Here is an 18,694-nt window from a genome sequence, read left to right on the forward strand (position 1 = left end):
TTCCTTTGGGTAAATAGCAAGCAGTGATTCCTGGATCATGTAGTAAGAATATATTTCGTCTTATAGGAAACTGCCAAACTGTCTTCCAAAGTAGCTGCCCCATTTTCCCTCCTCATCAGTATTTGGTGTTGTCAGTGTTTTGGATTTAGGCCATTCTAATAGGTGTGTAGTGATAAGTCGTTGCTTTAATTTGCAATTTCCTAATGACATATGGTGTCCATATCTTTTCATATGATTATTTGTCATCTGTATATCTTCTTTTATGAGATGTCTGTTGAGATCTTTTGCCCATTTTAAAATTGGGTTGTTTTCCTATTGTTGAGTTTCAAGAGTTTTTTTTTATATTTTGGATACCAGTCCTTTATCTGGTAGGTATTTTGCAAAGACTTTCCCCCCTGTCTGCCCATTCTCTTAATACTTGTTTATCTTGAATTATTTATCCTCAACATCATCATCCAACTATTTTATTTATTTGTTTATTTATTTATTTATTTTTTGGTCTTTTTGCCTTTTCTAGGGCTGCTCCCATGGCATATGGAGGTTCTCAGGCTAGGGGTCTAATCGGAGCTGCAGCCACCGGCCTACGTCAGAGCCACAGCAACACGGGATCTGAGCCGTGTCTGCGACCTACACCACAGCTCAGGGCAACGCCGGATCCTTAACCCACTGAGCAAGGGCAGGGATCGAACCCACAACCTCATGGTTCCTAGTCAGGTTTGTTAACCACTGCACCACGACGGGAACTCCCCATCCAACTATTTTAAGGTACTACTGACCTTCAGGTTGATAGCTATTAAAAAATTTGAGGAGTTCTAAGTCCCTTCCCAGTCACCATTGAGTCGTTCTGCAGTCAGTTGCATTCGTAGATGGAATCAGGTCATCAAGCCCAACAGCAGCTCAACCTCAGCTCTCACGTTCCTAAGCGGCATCACCGCTGCTATCATCTCAGAGTTGGCTGTGGCCGTCCAAGTTGGCTGGGTCCCGGGAGCTGATTGGAGCGGCCGACATTTTTGCTGACTGGAGTCATTCTATCTTTGCCAGTTTGCTGGAATAGACACAGACACCGATTGGGTCACACTGAAGACATTCCTGTCTTGTGAAGCAAGTCTGTTTGTATTTTAGGTTTGCCAGGACTAATGAATTAAAACATTTGGACTCTCCACAACTTGCTGTTTATCAATGCCTCTGACAGGAGGAGGGTTTTCTTTTGCTCTTGCTTTTTCTAGAAGCATGACAACATCCTGGCTGTTGGAGAGGCAAGGAAAGGAGAGAGGGGTAGTGGAGGAAGCGGAACAGGGAGGCCCCGTGGGACGCTGGGGTCTGGGGGACAGCAGGTAGCAGTGAGCCGCCCTCCCAGCTGTCACTGCCCCTCAGATTGTCACTGTCTGCTATGCAGCAGGTGCAGCCTGCTCTGCTACTAGGTCTTTATTCCACAAAGGCAACGACCGGCCAAGGCAGTGGCTGGCCCTGGATTACACAAGTGCAGACACTCAACTAAGTGAGGTAAGGCAACAGGTGTGAAAACCCAACTAAATGCTCAGAGCACCAGCAACTTAACCAAAGCTCTGCTACTGCCGAGAGGAGGAATCAGTGGCCCATTTCCCCAGGCGGTGTGATGAAAAGGCAAGTTGGTTCAGGGGCTCTTGTGGTTGACACCGTGTGGAACTCCAAATCCACCCAACTTTGCCGCCGCCATCCTTGGGGAAGCAGCAGACAGATGTTCTCTGTTGTGTGGAGGGGAGGGACTCTAGCTAGCTGCCTTTCTCAGTTCCATTTCCCCTGGCTGGAAACCCTATCTGAGATCTATTTACAAAATCCTGGAGGCAAATTTCCACCTCTCGGGGTTGATTTCTTGGTGCAGGAAACTGTTGGGAGATTTAGTCAAAAGAGGAGTGAAGCTTTTCATCCTCGGTTGTTATGATGAAATGATTTGGTGATGGTACAGGGCGTAATAATAAGACTTCTTTTGGCTACAACTTTAAGGGGATTTTTATTGTTTGTTTTGTTAAATTTGAGACAGTCTGTTCTATTCCCTAGGAACAGGTGGCTAACGAGATGGTTGATTCTAAGCAGACGAGACTACACAGAAATGTATGTCAGAGCTAACATAAAACAAATTTTAAGTCAAGTAACAGTGATTTTCTATTACCCTTTTCTTGAGTCGAATGTTTCATGTTAATCCTTTCTTTCTAACTTAGAATGACATGACTGGGAGTGCTTTATGGTTTATTGCTACTTGTAATGTTAAATGAATGGGCTGAGTATGATTCTAACTGGGTGATAAACAGTTACCGGTGTTTCTCCAAAGCATACTAGGTGTTTAATATAAACCTATTCTCTTTTCATATACTGGGTAAGATGGTTCCATTTGTATGACTGTCTAAATATAAGTATATATATATTTATATATACACGCATTCGCTTTGGCTCTATAAATAATTGTAATAACAAAATTCGGTATTCTAGACACTATTTATAGATTGAGAAAAGCTATGGGAAAGAATCAAAAACCTTGCTCTGAGAAAATGACCTGCTAAAGCAGTTCCCAGAATCTTGCTAAGAATGGTTAAAGAGATGATTTATATTTTGCCATTTTTAGAGACATTTTCCTTAAAATATCATTCAGCGTTTTTGGTTTACTGTCTCCACAAGAAGGAAAGTAGAGGGTTTAGTGGGAGCTTGACTGAAAATAGAAAAGTTAAATATATGTATTTAAATGACAAAGATACTGTGTATTTGTAATAACATCTTTTCCTAGTCCTACTGAACGAAAATTATCAAGTATCTTGGTTAAAATGTATTTGGGTTGAATTCTCTTATTATAACAAAGAAATATTCATGTATTTTCATTCACCCCAACCCATCTTATCTGTATGATGTTTTCCCGTTCATTCTATCTTAGTTTATTAATTAAATGGCTATTTACCAGGTGGGGTAGAACATCAATAGGATGTTTTAGGATTTGTCTTTTGTTGTAGCATACACTGTGCACAACCTTAGAAATGTTTGATAAATTTACAGGTAGTTAATCAGATATTTAAAGCACCTACTATTCATAATGTAATTGTGGGATATTTTAAAGGAGTCTTTGGTATTCTTGAAATAATTCCGTGATGCTCATTTGTTACCACTCCTAGATCAATAATTCAGTTCCAATTTAGGCTTTCGTGTGTGAAAAGTTGTCTGATGCCTTATTAAGACTTCTTTATCCCCTCAATTAAAAATAAAACACTATATAAGACCTTGAAAGGCCAGGCTTGGACTGGTCAGTGTGGAGGGATACTAAAAAAGCGAGGTGGGTGGAGATTTTGCTCCACCTTGTCTATTTCATTCTAGATGTATTTTCAAAGTGAATTTTTTTTTTTTTTGGTAAGCCAGAAAAAGAATTTTAAATGGAGGCAGGTGTAGGGGAAGAAAGCTAGGGGCTGAGAGTATCATTAAGATAAGAAAGAAATCAGGGTTTACTAACTTTCCCCTCTAATTTCCAAAGGTCTCTGAGTAGTGAAGGGACAATGTTGGGTAAAATGACAATGGCTCTTTCTTGTTTCTACAGCTGGAAGACCCAGGGGAAGGCCAAGGCTCAGGTGCCCACATGATCAGCACAGCCAGGGTACCTGCAGATAAGCCAGTACGCATTGCCTTCAGCCTCGATAATGCCCCAGGTATGCTCCACTCTGTGGGAAACGGCTCCCCTCTCCCCTACCCCCCACCACCTGCTGCCTTCTTACCATCATCTTTTCTTGTTCCACCAAGGGCATTTAGAAATGCATGCCTGGCATGACCCAGTGATGGGGAATGTGATTTTTCATCATGCATTGTTGCAGTGTGGCTTCCAGAAATGCCTCTGATGCTGCTTCCATCTCCAAACCTTTGGTTGTGCGAGCACCTTTCTCCTTCTTTCTTACTTTTTCCATTTTAGCTTTAATTTATTATAAAACTGATGAAGCTATATAACCATTTCTAACAAGAGCAAATTATGTCCTTAGTAAAACTGCATGAGGAGGGAATTCCCACTGAGGATCATTGGAAATGAACCCAACTAGTATCCATGAGGGTGTGGGTTCCATCCCTGGCCCTGCTCAGTGGGTTAAAGGATACAGCCTTGCTGTGAGCTGTCGTATAGGTTGCAGATGTGGCTCAGATCTGGTATTGCTGTGGCTGTGGTGTAGGCTGGCAACTAGAGCTCCTATTCGACCCCTAGCCTGGGAACTGCCCTATGCCGAGGGTATAGCCCTAAAAAGCAGAAAACAAAAACAAGAACAAACACTGCACGAGGAAATGCTTCTTAAGAGCTGGCACTGGGTCAGGTAATATAAAAATATCACTGTTCTGGTTCTAGCAGCATTTCCTGAAGCCCAAGTTCTACAATGTGGTTTCTCACGGGTGCTCCCACACTTCCAGCTAAATTATCAGACTTCAGTGGGAGGGATGAATGGGACAGGTGAGATGGACCCTCTTGAAATAGTGAGATCTGAGGTGAGGCTGCCATACGTAGAGCCCTTTGCCATGGCTTCCCTCAGTGGTCTCTTAACACACTTAAGATGTGCAGAAGGGAAGGCTACTATCTCTTCCACTGATGTCAGCTTTGGCTCTTAGTCTAGTGTCATCTGCTAAAAATCACATAATTATAGGCTCAAACAACATTACCATTTAAACCTTGGCTCTTCTGAGGATCAATTTTCTCCTCCTCTTTCTCCCCCCTTTCCTCCCGCCCTCTCTTCTTTCCTTCCTTCCTTCCTATGTTCCTGCAGGAAAGAATGCTTTAAAAGGTAATGATTGAAAAGGGACAGGTTCCTCCTTAAAATAATACAAAGTAAGGATGTCAGGCTCTGTGAAGTCTGATGCGTCACAGCCCATTCAGACTTGACCACACCAAGTAGTTATTGTGGTAGCACCTCTACCTTGGGGTTTCTGGATTGTACAGCCCCTAGGGGAGGATTGGTTCTAGAGCAGGAAGGAGTGAAGCCTTGATTCTTCACCATCTCTTCTTCCAACACTTCCTGTGGCCACTGTTATACTATATTCCTACTCAGGATTGCCTTGAAAGACAATGGTGAAGGGAAATCCTCCCAACAGGCAAACAAATCCATCCCAAGTTAAAAATGACAACAACCATTAATTGTGTTTGTCTTTGCTTTAGACCTTCATTTATATTCTATCTGATCTTGCAATTAACCATGCAGTGTAGGCATTAGCAGTCCCAATTTGCAGAGACAGAAATCAAAGTCCAGAGACTGCACTGTTAGTAACAGTTATGATTTAAACTCAGGTCCCAGTGTTCCCTGGCTCAGTGATAACGAACCTGACTAGTATCCATGAGGACGCAGATTTGATCCCTGGCCTGGCTCAGTGGGTTAAGGATCCGGCATTGCCATGAGCTGTGGTGTAGTTCACAGATGTGGCTCCAATCTGGCGTTGCTGTGGCTGTGGTGTAGGCTGGCAGCTGCAGCTCCAGTTCAACTCCTAGCCTGGGAATTTCCATATGGTTCTGGTGCAGCCCTAAAAAGACAAAAATAAATACATAAAATAAAAAAAAATAAAAGATCAACTCAGATCCCTAGAATGGACTGGGTGAACTCTCCATTATCCCCTGCTACATCTTTTAGAAAAAACAAACAAACAAAAACAACTGTGTGCATAGGAACAGAAGACTATGTTAGACTTTCCTGTAGTTTATGTTCAATTTATCTGTAAACTTACAACTGCTCTAAAATATAAAGTCAATAATTAAAAAACAAAATGAAACAAAAAACCAAAAATAAAACCTTCTTCTGTTTGTACACACTTCATAAATGTAAGCTTTTGAGGAATAACCAGTGCTTGAGTGGCCAGCTTTCAAGACTGACACCTGTAAACCCCAAACCCAGGGAGGAAGATGTAACATTTTCTTCCTTGTGTCACAATCAACATTGTTACAAAGAGAATTTAGTCTATAAAGCTTGTTTATGCCAAACAATATTATTGTATCATAACTGGGCAAGACAAATAAATGCATTGCTCCCTCATCTTCAACTTAACAGAATTTACCAGAAACAAGTCATGGAGAGGTAGATCTTGTTCTTTGGGCTGCACGAATAGACTCTTCTTTGAAGTACAAGATGTACAACTTGTAGTTATTTTGCTACCATCCTTTGCATGCTCTGGGTCCCCGACTGGGAACTCCTGTGCATTTTTCATCATTCCATTTAGATTGATTTGTTCCAGTCTCTTTCAAATGTCCCAAGGATGCTCACTTCTGAAATTCAAGTTTTTTGATATAAATTTTGGTAGTTTCCAATAAGGGTTATCATTTAGGTCAAGTAATTCCTGTCTTCTAGTTCTACGAAAAGATGCTGAGGACGCCTTAGGAAGAACTTTCCAAAATTAATTTTTTAAAAAATGATCAGTGGTGTCCCCATATCTCTAGAAAGGGCACCTCATCAGAAAATCCAAGCAGGACCTGGGGTTGTGCGTTGCTCAACCTTTCTTAAAATAATCACCTTAGAGCCCTCATGGAAAATAAATGTTCCATGGCCCTACTTCTACTGCAGCAGCTCAGACTGAAGCCAGCAATCTGTATTTTCCCATGCACCTGAGGTTACAAGAGCACGGAAAGATGCTCGGCAGATGTTTAGGGACCCTCCCTCTGAATTCTTGAATAAGGAGTGTGTGGAGTGTCACTCCAAGCAACACTTGCCATCACACACATTGTGCATGCCTTTCGAATTCCAGTGCATGTGGCCTACAGACCACACATAGGGAGAAAAACAGAGGAAAGCATTCTAGACTTCCATAATACATGGGAAAACCCAGGTCAGGTTTTAAGGCATAATTCCATAGTATTGAATTTATTGTTGAGGGATCAGCAGAGTCCATGAGAAAAGGTGATATTTTTGCCGGTTGGTGTTGACTTAGTCATTTCTTATGAGCCTAGTACAGTACTTCTTCCTCCAATTATGTTAGGACCATTTTTGTTTTGTTTCATTTTGGGGTCTACTTTTCTGAGATGGTTTGCTGTAGAGGTTAAGGGCATAGGGCTTTGGAATCAGTGAGTTGTGGTTTCTAGACCCATTTCCCTCAATGTTTTTATGATCTTAGGGAAGACACTCAACTGTGTTGAACTTCAGTTTCCCTTAAGATGTGTGTATAGTAATAATTCAGAGAGCTGTAAGAATTAAATAACACTGTATGGGTAAAGTACTTAGCACTTGACACAAATTAGGGGCCCCACTAGCCCCTGTTTATGAAGATCGATGTTGACATATTAAGGAAAGTATAAACTATGAGGCAGCTTCACACCTACATCTCATACCTTTACCTCATGTCAAGGTAGGGTTTATAGTATAACTAAGCCACAATTATTTAGGGACTAGTTATTTGAAGGCAGGGAGGGTACAGAATGTAGTGTAGGAAAGGTGCCATTCCTGGATACCAGGAGATAAAAAAAGGAAGCTACACATGTTTTTCTCTCTCCCTGTCTTTCTTTCTTTCTTTCTTTCTTTCTTTCTTTCTTTCTTTCTTTCTTTCTTTCTTTCTTTCTTTCTTTCTTTCTTTCTTTCTTTCCTTTCCTTTCCTTTCCTTTTCTTTTCTTTTCTTTTCTTTCTTTCTCTTCTTTCCCTCCCTCCCACCTTTCTTTCTTTCTTTCTCTTCCTTCCTTCTCTCCCTCCCTCCTTTCTTTCTTTCCTTCCTTCCTTTCTCTCTCTCTTCCTTCCTCCCTTCCTCCCTTCCCTCCCTCCTTTCTTTCTTTCTTTCTTTCTTTCTTTCTTTCTTTCTTTCTTTCTTTCTTTCTTTCTTTCTTTCTTTCTTTCTTTCTTTCTTTCCTTCTTTCTTTCGCTTTTTACTTTTTTAGGGCTACACCCACAGCATATGGAAGTTCCCAGGGTAGGGGTCAAATCAGAGCTGCCGCTGCCAGCCACAGCCACAGCAATGCCAGATCCAAGCCACATCTGTGACCTACACCACAGTTCACGGCAACGCTGGATCCCAAACCCACTGATTGAGGCCAGGGATCACACCTGCACCCTCATGGATCCTAGTCGGGTTTGTTGCTTCTGAGCCATGATGGGACCCCCTGGAAGCTACGTATCTTTGAACAATTCTTCCTTTTTCCTTCATTCAGAAAGTATGAGCAAAACCTAAGCATCAGGAAGAGCATGATTTGTTCAGAAATGCTAAAACTCGCTTCATTTGGAACAGAGCCCTGAATTGTGGAAGAGCAACCTGCCATTTTCCGAGCCCTGCTTTGAGTCAGGCTCTGTGCCGGAGTCTTATGCAGGATGTCTGCTTACATAGCAGTGGCCTAGTGTTACCAAGTCAGTCTTAAAATGTCAGTGACAGAGTGGATTTGATCAGAAGCAACAGAGTGTCAAAATTTCCTGATGATGAAAATGGTGGGTGTTCAGCTGGAGTAGTCTGGAATGTGGGGAGAGGAGAGAACGGAAGAGGCTTTTTATCATGATACATAGACAAAGTGATGAAAGCCTGAATTACAGAATGGAATGGGATGACTGGATCCAGAGTACATTTTGAGGAAAGGTTGAAGGGGCTTGGTAACAGACTGCCCTGCATTGGGGAATTGATAACTGTCTTTTTGGGGACTTGAATATCTTACAAGTCTCCCAAAAGACCATGGATCTCCAGGGGTTTAACTAAAGGAAACAAGTTTTTAGGAGGGAAAAAGTCCTTTAAAATACAATCACCATTTCTAGCCTATCGTTAGAGCCCTTCATTAAATAACACTTTGCTAACTGTAACTCCCACAGACTGCAATACTTGTCTTTTTTTTTTTTTTTCTTTTTTAGGGCCACACCCATGGCACATGGAGATTCTCAGACTTGGGGTAGAATCGGGGCTGTAGTTGCCAGCCTATGCAACAGCTACAGCAATGTCAGATCCGAGCCACATCTGCGACCTACACCACAGCTCACGGTAATGCCAGATCCTTAACCCACTGAGAAAGGCCAGGGACGAACCTGCGTCCTCATGGATGCTAGTCAGATTCATTTCCACTGAGCCACAGTGGGAACTCCTGCAATACTGTCTTTAATAAATTAATGCTATGATTGGTATTACTTCTAAACTGGGAATTCCAGAGAGTTTGACTTTCGCAATTGGGACTTTCATGGAATTAGTTTTCCCAATAGCAAATAGGCAGAAGAGAAACAAGAATCCCACCTCTTGGGTTTATTAAAGAATCACTAGCCCTTCTCTAATTAAAGAATCTAGAGTTGGACAGACATGAGGATTTTATGTTAATTACTTGAGAATTTTCCTTATCTTCAGTGGAGCCAAAATCTGGCACACTCTCTTAGAAAGAGTCAAGGATATTGGTAATCAGTCAGAGCTAGTTGCTTTCAACATTTTGTTTTAGAAAATTCTTTCCAGCAGGAATTCCTATTGTGGCTCAGCAGGTTAAGGACTGGTCATTGTTTCTGTGAGGATGCGGGTTTGATCCTGGCCTTCCTCAGTGGATTAAGGGTCTGGCTTTTCGACCAGCTGCAGCATAGGTTGCAGATGTGGCTTGGATCTGGTATGGCTGTGGCTGTGGCTGTGGCTGCAGCTCCAGCTCCAGTTTTACTCCCAGCCCAAGAATATCCGTATGCTGTAGGTGCAGGTGTAAAAAGAAGCAAAAAAAAAAAAAAAAAAAAAAAAAAAAAAAAAAATTCTTTCAAGCTGCTTGAATTTTTCATATCTGGACATGAATTAATTATAAGCCATTTAATTAAAAAAATCCAAGGCCCGCTCTGTTGGTGTCTCTTTTAAGTAATATTATTTTGTCTTCACATATCGGGCATTTTTTGTGGCAGTGAGAATTATGTGGACTAGCTGAAATAGCTATCTTAGAATTTAAATGGGTATTGTGTGCATGTGCAAAGCTGGCTCTCAGCAGAATTGTGAGGCAGGTGAAACGTCTTTTGTCATGGTCCTCGCCATTCAGCTTTTTCAATCTTTGGTACCTTTTGCTGTTATTTCTCTCTTCCTCCCCAGATCCCCAAAGTTTCTATATTCTCGTCTCATCACACTCTCAATCCTTGTTTTCAGGAAAGACTCTGGAAAACCTCATTCAGACTAAGCAATATGGAATATCAAAGGTTTACCTTTCTATCTCTCTTGGGGTAGTTTTTTTTTTTTTTTTTTTTTTTTTTGCATATCCACAGAGGAATCAGTAGGAAGTCTAGGATAAAATTCCCACTTTACTGATTCTGCCAGCCAACCTGATAGGAATGGCATTTGGGAAAATGGGCTGGGTGAGCCTCTTTTTCTTTTTTTTTTCTTTTTCTTTTTTTGTTTTTGGTCTTTTTGCCATTTCTTGGGCTGCTCCTGCAGCACATGGAGGTTCCTAGGCTAGGGGTCGAGTCGGAGCTGCAGCCACCAGCCTACGCCAGACCCACAACAACACAGGATCCGAGCCGTGTCTGCAACCTAACCACAGCTCACGGCAACGCCGGATCCTTAACCCACTGAGCAAGGCCAGGGATCAAACATGTGTCCTCATGGTTCCTAGTTGGATTCGTTAACCACTGAGCCACGACGGGAACTCCTAGGTGCGCCTCTTTGAATGCTCCCAAGTTCTATTCTGTCCCAACTCTGATCCCACCTTTAAAGCTGCCTCAGCGTGCAGTGACATCAATCAGTTGAAAACCTTTCAAGGCTGCAATGGCAGTGGTGGCAGGGTCTCCTATATTTACATCCTCGGCAGAGCACAGAAAAGAACCATCGTTGAAACTTAATTATCAAATACTATAAAATCAAGACTACAATATCTATAACCCCCCTGAATTGGTTATTCTGATATCTGGTGAAGAGTCTTTGAGATACAACTGGATGCATTGGTTGGACTCTGTTGTGTAAGACTCTAAAGAAAGGTGAGAAAGGAAATGAATGCTTATGGAGCTCCTAGGTGCTCTTGCTTGAACCATCTCATCAATTTGGCACAGGTGATAACTCTGCAGGAAGTGTTATTATATCCATTTTACAGATGTGGAAGTGTTGGCTAAGGTTAAGTAACTTGCCTCTGATCAAGCAGTTAATAAGTAATGGGAAGGGATTCAAAGCCAGGCTCTTGGGGTTGTTTTTACTTTATTACTCATCAAGAGGTAGGATCCATGTAAAAAGAGAAAAGCATGAATGTTTCTGTCAGCAAATGGCTCCCTCAATGGTCATGGGAAATGATGGAAGAACGTTAGTTCTGATATGTTTTTATAGAGTAGGAAAGAAGAAAGGGAAATGTAAATTTTATTTAGTGGTGTGCTGAGAAATAAATATATTTCCAATGGGTTCTTCTTGAAGCAGATGTTTCTGGGTGGATGAGTAGGTTTTTTAAGCTAAATGAGTCAAAAGATACTTACAAAAGGATAAATCAATAAGGTTCAGAAAATGATAGCTACAGTAATAGTGAATAGATGAGTGTTTCTAAGGAACATAAAAGCTTCTTTAAACTGAGTCAAGTCTCTTTGTGCAGAGAACTATCATTCAGTCTATTTGATGTATGATCTTGTTTGCCTGATAGTTTTAGGTACTGGTTAAAGTAGCATGGTGATTTTTATTAATTATAAGGAATTGACAATCACTAGGTATCATACCAAAACTCAATCTTTATTCATATTCACTGTTATAGTTTTCATTTTATGGGCCCTGAAAATCCAATGTGTATGAAAGGCATCACATTTCTAATATTTAACAAGCAGGAAGCAAAGTTTAAAAAAGCTTTTGATGTATCTCAAAATGATGTGATGCTCTAACAAGAACCAAGGTATCTAGAAATTTTAAAAATAATTTTTTGATGTATTTGTAATAGGAGTTGGCAGCCTCACGTCACTTACTTTATTTCTAAAAACAAAATGTGAACTTGATTTAAACTTAAAATGAAAATACTCAGAGACCTTTCAGGCATAAATTAAAAAAAATTTTTAACAGTATTTTATATAGAAAGTGTTTGCTTGGATAGGGATGTAAAAAAGTCCTTTTAAAATTCAGGATTTAGGGAGTTCCTATTGTGGCACAGCAGAAATGAATCTGACTAGTATCCATGAGGATGCAGGTTTGGTTCCTGGCCTCGCTCAGTGGGTCTGGGATCCAGCATTGCCATGAGCTGTGGTAGGTAGCAGACATGGCTCGGATGCTGCGTTGCTGTGGCTGTGGTGTAGGACAGCAGCTGTAGCTCTGATTCAACCCCTAGCCTAAGAACTTTCATTTGCTGAAAGTGTGGCCCTAAAAAGCAAAAAAAAAAAAAAAAAAAATTCAGATTTAGATGAAGAGAGGGGAGTTCCTGTTCTGGCTCCGAGGTAACGTATCCAACTAGTATATGTGAGGACTTGGATTTGCTCCCTGGCCTTGCTCAGTGGGTTAAGGATCTGGCATTGCTGTGAGCTGTGGTGTAGGTCACAGATGTGGCTTAGATCCCCAGTGGCTGTGACTGTGGTGTAGGGTGGCAGTTGGGGCTCTGAATTGACCCCTAGCCTGGGAGCTTCCATATGCTGCAGGTGTAGCCCTACAAAGACGAAAGACAGAAAAAACAAAGAAAAAGAAATTCAGGAGTTTCCGTCATGGAGCAGCAGAAACAAATCCCACTAGGAACCATGAGGTTTTGGGTTCGATCCTTGGCCTCTCTCAGTGGGTTAAGGATCTGGCATTGCTGTGAGCTGGGGTGTAGGTCGAAGATGCAGCTTGGATCCTGTGTTGCTGTGGCTATGGTGTATGCCGGCAGCTACAGCTCCCATTCAACCCCTAGCCTGGGAATCTCCATATGCTGTGGGTGCGGCCCTAAAAAGACGAAGACCAAAAAAAAAAAAAAAAAAAAAAGAAAGACCAAAAAAAAGAAGAAATTTATTGGTAAAGGAATGCACCACAGCTCAAGCAACGCTAGATGCTTATCCCACTGAGCAAAGCCAGGGATGGAACCTGTGTCCTCATGGATACTAGTGAGGTTTGTTAATTACTGATCCACGAGGGGAACTCCACTAATAAATTTCTGATGTAGGGAATATTATGCCCATTTTGTAGAGGAGAAAACTGAGTCTCAAAGAGATGATGTTGATCGCCCTTATTCATCTTATTAAAACGTGACTGACCCAAGATTCATATTCAGGTCTGTCCTATGCAATGGCACTGACCTGCTGTTTCCTTAGAGGTTAGGAGGCTTCGCAGACAGTTACCAGGAAAGATGCTGCATGAGCCCCTGAACTGTAGCCACTGCCCAAACTCACTTGCCTCTTAAGTGTCAGTTTGCCCTTGGTGCCCTGAAGGATAGTCACCAGGACACCAGCACTCAGCTGTTGTCCTGTAACTACATAAATTGTGGAGGCACAGTGCAGAAAAAAGGGGGCTCTTAGTTCAAAAATTATTGCCAATTTCAAGATAATGTATCTCGATTATTAAGCCAAGTGCTGGCCTGTCTGGGCCAAGGGCTTTTGCGACTGTGCAAGCATATTCCCGTGAAGTCAGCTCTGACTGCAGGCTGCAGGAAGTGTAGACGCATTGAATGGATTCTGGCTGGGTTAACTGCCTCTCAAGTTCCAGGTAGGGGAGTGGAATGAGCCTTGGGAATATTCTCTGAGTGTGACGTCTCTCTCTCCTGAGGGCTTCTTCTCCATGTGGAAACCTACACTTATTCTACTAAGGATTTAGAGTTTCCAGCCTAGACACAGCTGGGTGGGGGTGGGAGTGATGGTCTCGGAAGTCTAGTCACGATGCTGACTAGAGCAGTTGTTCTCAAATGCTGGTCTGCAGACCTGGCCTGGCCTTGATGAAGTTTGCCTTTCTGATGGAAAACAAAAGAAATAAAGACATAGAAAGTGAGGTTGTGTGTGTGTGTGTGTGTGTGTGTGCGTGTGTGTAAAGCTAAATTTATCCAATATGATGGATATGCTTGTATTCTAAGATGATGCTTGTCTTAATGATTTGGGCATTAAAATAGTCACTGTCATAAAGTGATGCTAATAATTCATGGTAGTTGTTTTGGAATCATCTTCACTAGCTGAATAAACATTTGGACACTCTAAGGGCACAATTCCCAATGTCTGGGGGAAAAATTTATTGGCTTATAATATACAAAATGTGTTGGGGGGGGGCCATGGACCGGAAGGTGAAGACGAGCAGAGCGGTATGGTGAAGAGCCCGGGTCCAGGAGACACCTCTTAGTCTTTCCAGACCACTTCCCCTTCTTTGGGCCCTTGTCTTCAGCTCTGCTCCGAGTCTGGGGCCAGATGACTGGCCAGTTCCTTCCAGCTGCAGCATTCTCTGAGAGCTCTGAGTGCATAGATCTAATTACTAAAGAACTAATAACCCAGTGAGGAGCTGGATTACAGACCCAATTGGTCCCACTTCTCTGATTCATGGAGAGACACTGAGCAGACAATTTAAGGAAATCTGAAACAGAATAACCACCAAAGCAATCCAACAGCTGCTAAATAGATACTGGGACAAGCCCATCACAAAATGTACTATGGTATGTTATAATGGTTGGGATACCAATAAGACAGTTCTATCTTAAGTACCATTGACTTAGTCACATCGTGTTTGCAAAACAGGCAGTGAACATCTGCTTGCTTAAAAAAAAAATTCCTCTTTCATTCTTTCCTTTGTATTTCGTTCTTTAACAAATTCCTGAGGATACGTTTTGCTTAGTCCATCCAGCCCACAGTGCCATTTTGAAAAGGAAACCTATGAATTATTTTATTAATGCATTAAAAATTTTATAAAGTGATTTGCCCATTTAGCATAGAACCTCAGTCCCTTGAATATAATAGGCATTCAACAAATATTTGGTAAATAAACACATTGTAATAATGTGCTTTTATCACATTGTAAACATACCTAGCCATGACTCTCCTTTTTTTTTTTTAAAGCCAAATTTGCCAAGGGGGTGTCTTGCATAGCTACTGTACATTCTACTTCTGGAATTGTCAAAACAAACTTAATTGCTCTTAGAAACTCTGATCCGGTATCACTGTCAAAATGTTTTACAGCGATTCGGCCAAATGTTTGTGGAACAGCTGTGCTACTAGTCTGCCTGAGTCATTTTCCTTCTTTCCTTTTGGCCCAATCCTGTGATTCATCATTCTGCTTTTAGAATATTTGCCTATTTTTAAAACCAGTCAAAGAAGGCAGCCACTGTTTAAAAGTAAACACACCACACATCAACTTGGAGCAGCTTTGTAAGCAGCTTTGCAAGCCCTGAAATTTCTGGCTGGCAAGGATGCCAGCCAAACCAGATGGCATCAGGCAGTGAAGTACAGGACTGGCTTTCAAACTTGGTAGTCTCCTTACATCTGCCTTTGGTTTTCTAGTTTCCGCTGCCATTTCCTGCTTGGATTAATCCACCTTGATCCAGTCTTTAACAAAAACCTTGCTTTTATTGTGTATGTCCCTCTAAATCATTTATTATATGTTTATTTTTATGTCAATCAATTAGACTTTTTTTTTTTTTTCAACTCGAGGAGTCTGATCTTAAACCTTTACTTATCTGTAAAATTATCAGCCTGGTCACATATTTGCTTCTACATGGTGTGACTATTAACAATGACAGATTTTTATAATGGGGTTTATTAATTCTAAGTCATACCAGATATTTGCTATTTACTATAGTAAAATAAATGAATACATTTTTTCCTTTTTTATAATTAAGCAGGAAGGAGTGTGACTTCACAGGGAACAAGGTGGATTAATTCCCAGGAAGCCTTGATTTCCATCTCTGGCTATCTTTTGGAATTCAAGAATGCACGATTTGCTCTTGTACTTCATAGAAATGGTTTCTCCTTCCAACAAATACCTGTTCATCTGTGATTATTAGGGTTGGGGGTGCCAGAGTATAACATGTTCCCATTTACCCATGACAAATTGTTCTGGCCTTGAACTCAATGAGAGAAAATAATCACGATATTTGGGTTATTGCTATTTTATTGAAGTAAATTTAAAGGTACCGTAGACCAAAATCAGTTTAAAAAAAGATTTTTTTTTTTCTTTTTCGGCTGCACCCATGGCATGTAGAAGTTCCCAGGCCAGGGATCAAATCTGAGCCAGAGCTGCAGCCTATGCCATGGCTGCCGCAATGCCAGATCCTTAACTCACTGAGCCACAGCAGGAATTTGCCAAATCGGTTTTATAAACTATAGGTTTTATAATAAAAGCTACCTCCAAAGGGTCAGTAGAAACAAGTGACTGGTTCTGTCTTTAAAAAAAAAAAAAAACCTGTTTTTTGTCCAATTTTTTTGCAAATGGTGGCGTAGATTTAAAAAGTCACCTTATTTGGCAGAAGTTTCACCTCTTGGTAGGAACAGAGTATTCCAAGAGCTGGGGATTGGTTCTCCTTGTTTCTTAGTGCGACAGCTCTGCAGCCTGCAGCGAGGATCTTAGGAAGATTCCCCTGTTTAAACTCACTCTGTGATGCTATGTCAGTGAACTTGAGGGCGTCCAAGTTCAGGTATAGGAACAAATGAATTCACAGCTGGTCCCCAATTGTCATTGACTTAAGCCACTTTTAAGTGGCAGTATTATTATACTACTCTTTTTGTTTTTTTTGTTTGTTTGTTTTTTGTTTTTTAGGGCTGCACCTGCAACGTATGGAAGTTTCCAGGCTAGGGGTCGAACTGGAGCTACAGCTGCCCGCCTACGCTACAGCCACAGCAACACCAGATCCAAGCTGAGTCTGCAACCTACACCCTAGCTCACAGCAATGCCAGATCCTTAACCCACTGAGCAAAGCCAGGAACTGAACCCGAATCCTCATGGATACTAGTCAGGTTCGTTACAGCTGAGGCATAACGGGACGCCCTATCATACTAATCTTCACTAAAATATACCAGAGGCCCTTGAGGTGTTTAGCAGAGGTGAATCCTGTCCTTGTTTGAATTATCTTTCTGACGATTATCTTCGATGCTCTCAAAGAAATGTAATCTCTTAGAAGCTAGGAGCTCCTGGCGTGCTGTGTTTTATTCTGGATAGTACTGTCAGTGAGTAGGGAGAGGATGCTTGCTTCTGCTGCTGTATATGGCCCATACTGCTTCCTTTAATTTTTTTTGTTAATGGCTGCACCTGGGGTATATGAAAGTTCCCAGGCCAAGTTGGAGTGCAGCTGCTGGTCTATGCCACAGCCACAGCAACACCGGATCTGAGCTGCATCTTTGACCTATGCCACAGCTTATAGCAATGCCAGGTCCTTGACCCACTGAGCAAGGTCAGGGATTGAACATGCATCCTCACAGAGATAACATCATGTCCTTAACCCACTGAGCCACAGCAGGAACTCCTGCTTCCTTTAATTCAAATAGAACTTCAATGGCTTTCATAAATAAATTTGGTTACGGCAGTGAGAACATAAAAACCCTGATTTTTTTTCTTCTAGTTTAAAATAACATTTTTTTCTTCTTCTTTCTCTTTCTTTCTAGGGCCACACTCATGGCATATGGAAGTTCTCAGGCCAGCCGTTGAATGGGAGCTGTACCTGCTGGCCTACACCATAGCCATAGTAACACGAGATCTGAGCCACATCTGTGACCTACACCACAGCTCATGGCAATGCTTGATCCCCGACCCACTGAGTGAGGGCAGGGATCAAACCCACATCCTCATAGATACTAGCTGGGTTTGTAACCTCTGAGCCACGACAGGAACTTCTGAAGTAGATTTGATGTTTCTGTTTTTTAGCCTATATTTGTCGTATTCTCCTAGACATACCTGGGATAGCTGTTGTCGATAAGGAGAGGACAGGAAATCAATGGCCAGGGGACCTGCAGATCCAGAGTTCACCAGGAGACACATAGGTTCTGCTGACAAGAGGGCTGTCCTCTAGTACCAGGGCTGGGCCAGACATATGTTCTTTTTTTTTTTTTTTTTAAAATCATTCTCTTTGCGGCTGCTCCTGCACCTCATGGAAGTTTCTGGGCTAGAGGTTGAATCTGAGCTGCACCTGCCCCCTGCACTGTAGCTTGCAGCAACACCGAATCCTTAACCCACTGAGTGAGGTTAGAGATCGAACTTGTGTCCTCATGGACCCTGTGACAGGTTCTTAACCCATTGAGCCACAACGGGAACTCCAGCAGCAGTTTGTTCTTGAAGATGCTTGAGAAAACTTCTCTCAGGTTTCCTCTGATACTTCTGTGAACTGCCTCTCTTGATTCAGCAAAGACCTGCTATTGCCAGTCAGCCCCCTGAAGGCAGCTGAGGACAGAGTGGCGGGTGCTCCCACGGTAGAGCAGTGGGTTGGGTCCCAGGGTGGGGTTGCTGCCTGGTGCGTTGGGAAGAAACACCCCAATCGAGCTGCTGCCTGTTACCCACTCTAACCCTGGTCAGCTGCCCGTTAGTGGTGGTTTGTGGGGAGAGCAGAGGGCAAACCCATCACAGCTTGCCACCCTTGGAGTCTTTCAGAGCAGCACTGACACTTCTCTTTTTTACTAACACATTCTCCTGTCCCACGGAGGTTGTCCCGGTCACCCCATTAGCACCTTGTTAAAGCACTTTCCTGCGTATCATATTTTTTTTTGGTTTTGGCTAACGTAGGCGTATTGAAAGACAAGCAGTATTTCTTAGAGAGCTACCAGGCTGGACATTTGAGGATTCTGCTACTTGTCTGCAAAGTTTTGTTCAGACTAACGAAGCTCTCTGTGCTACTGTGTGTACCAAAGATGAGCAAAATTGTCTTCTGCATTCTTTCTGTCTCTAACTGGATGCATGAAAATAACCGAAGTAGGGTATACTGAAGATTTAACTCTGCAAGTCC

At 42.0% G+C, this 18,694-nt stretch overlaps 1 protein-coding gene across 4 annotated transcripts in view; it reads left to right on the forward strand.

The window, feature by feature from the left end:
- The first annotated feature begins 1,247 nt into the window (after nucleotides 1-1,247).
- Nucleotides 1,248-18,694, forward strand: part of MAP3K7CL (MAP3K7 C-terminal like) — a 45,921-nt gene continuing 28,474 nt past the window's right edge. The window contains exons 1-3 of one of the 4 annotated variants that reach the window (XM_084991907.1): nucleotides 1,248-1,503; nucleotides 2,038-2,091; nucleotides 3,554-3,662. In XM_084991907.1, coding sequence (XP_084848033.1) covers nucleotides 2,056-2,091; nucleotides 3,554-3,662 — 145 coding nt within the window. In that variant the 5' untranslated portion in view covers nucleotides 1,248-1,503; nucleotides 2,038-2,055. Of the gene's footprint in view, nucleotides 1,624-1,867; nucleotides 1,940-2,037; nucleotides 2,092-3,553; nucleotides 3,663-18,694 lie in introns of those variants that run through there. The other 3 variants (XM_084991908.1, XM_084991910.1, XM_084991909.1) reach the window with 3 other exon arrangements.

Source organism: Sus scrofa, chromosome 13 (genome assembly GCF_054392235.1).
Source record: "Sus scrofa isolate SSC_HxYL_T2T_F1_AM1 chromosome 13, Sscrofa_HxYL_maternal_Yorkshire_Landrace_v2.0, whole genome shotgun sequence".
Lineage (NCBI taxonomy): Eukaryota > Metazoa > Chordata > Mammalia > Artiodactyla > Suidae > Sus > Sus scrofa.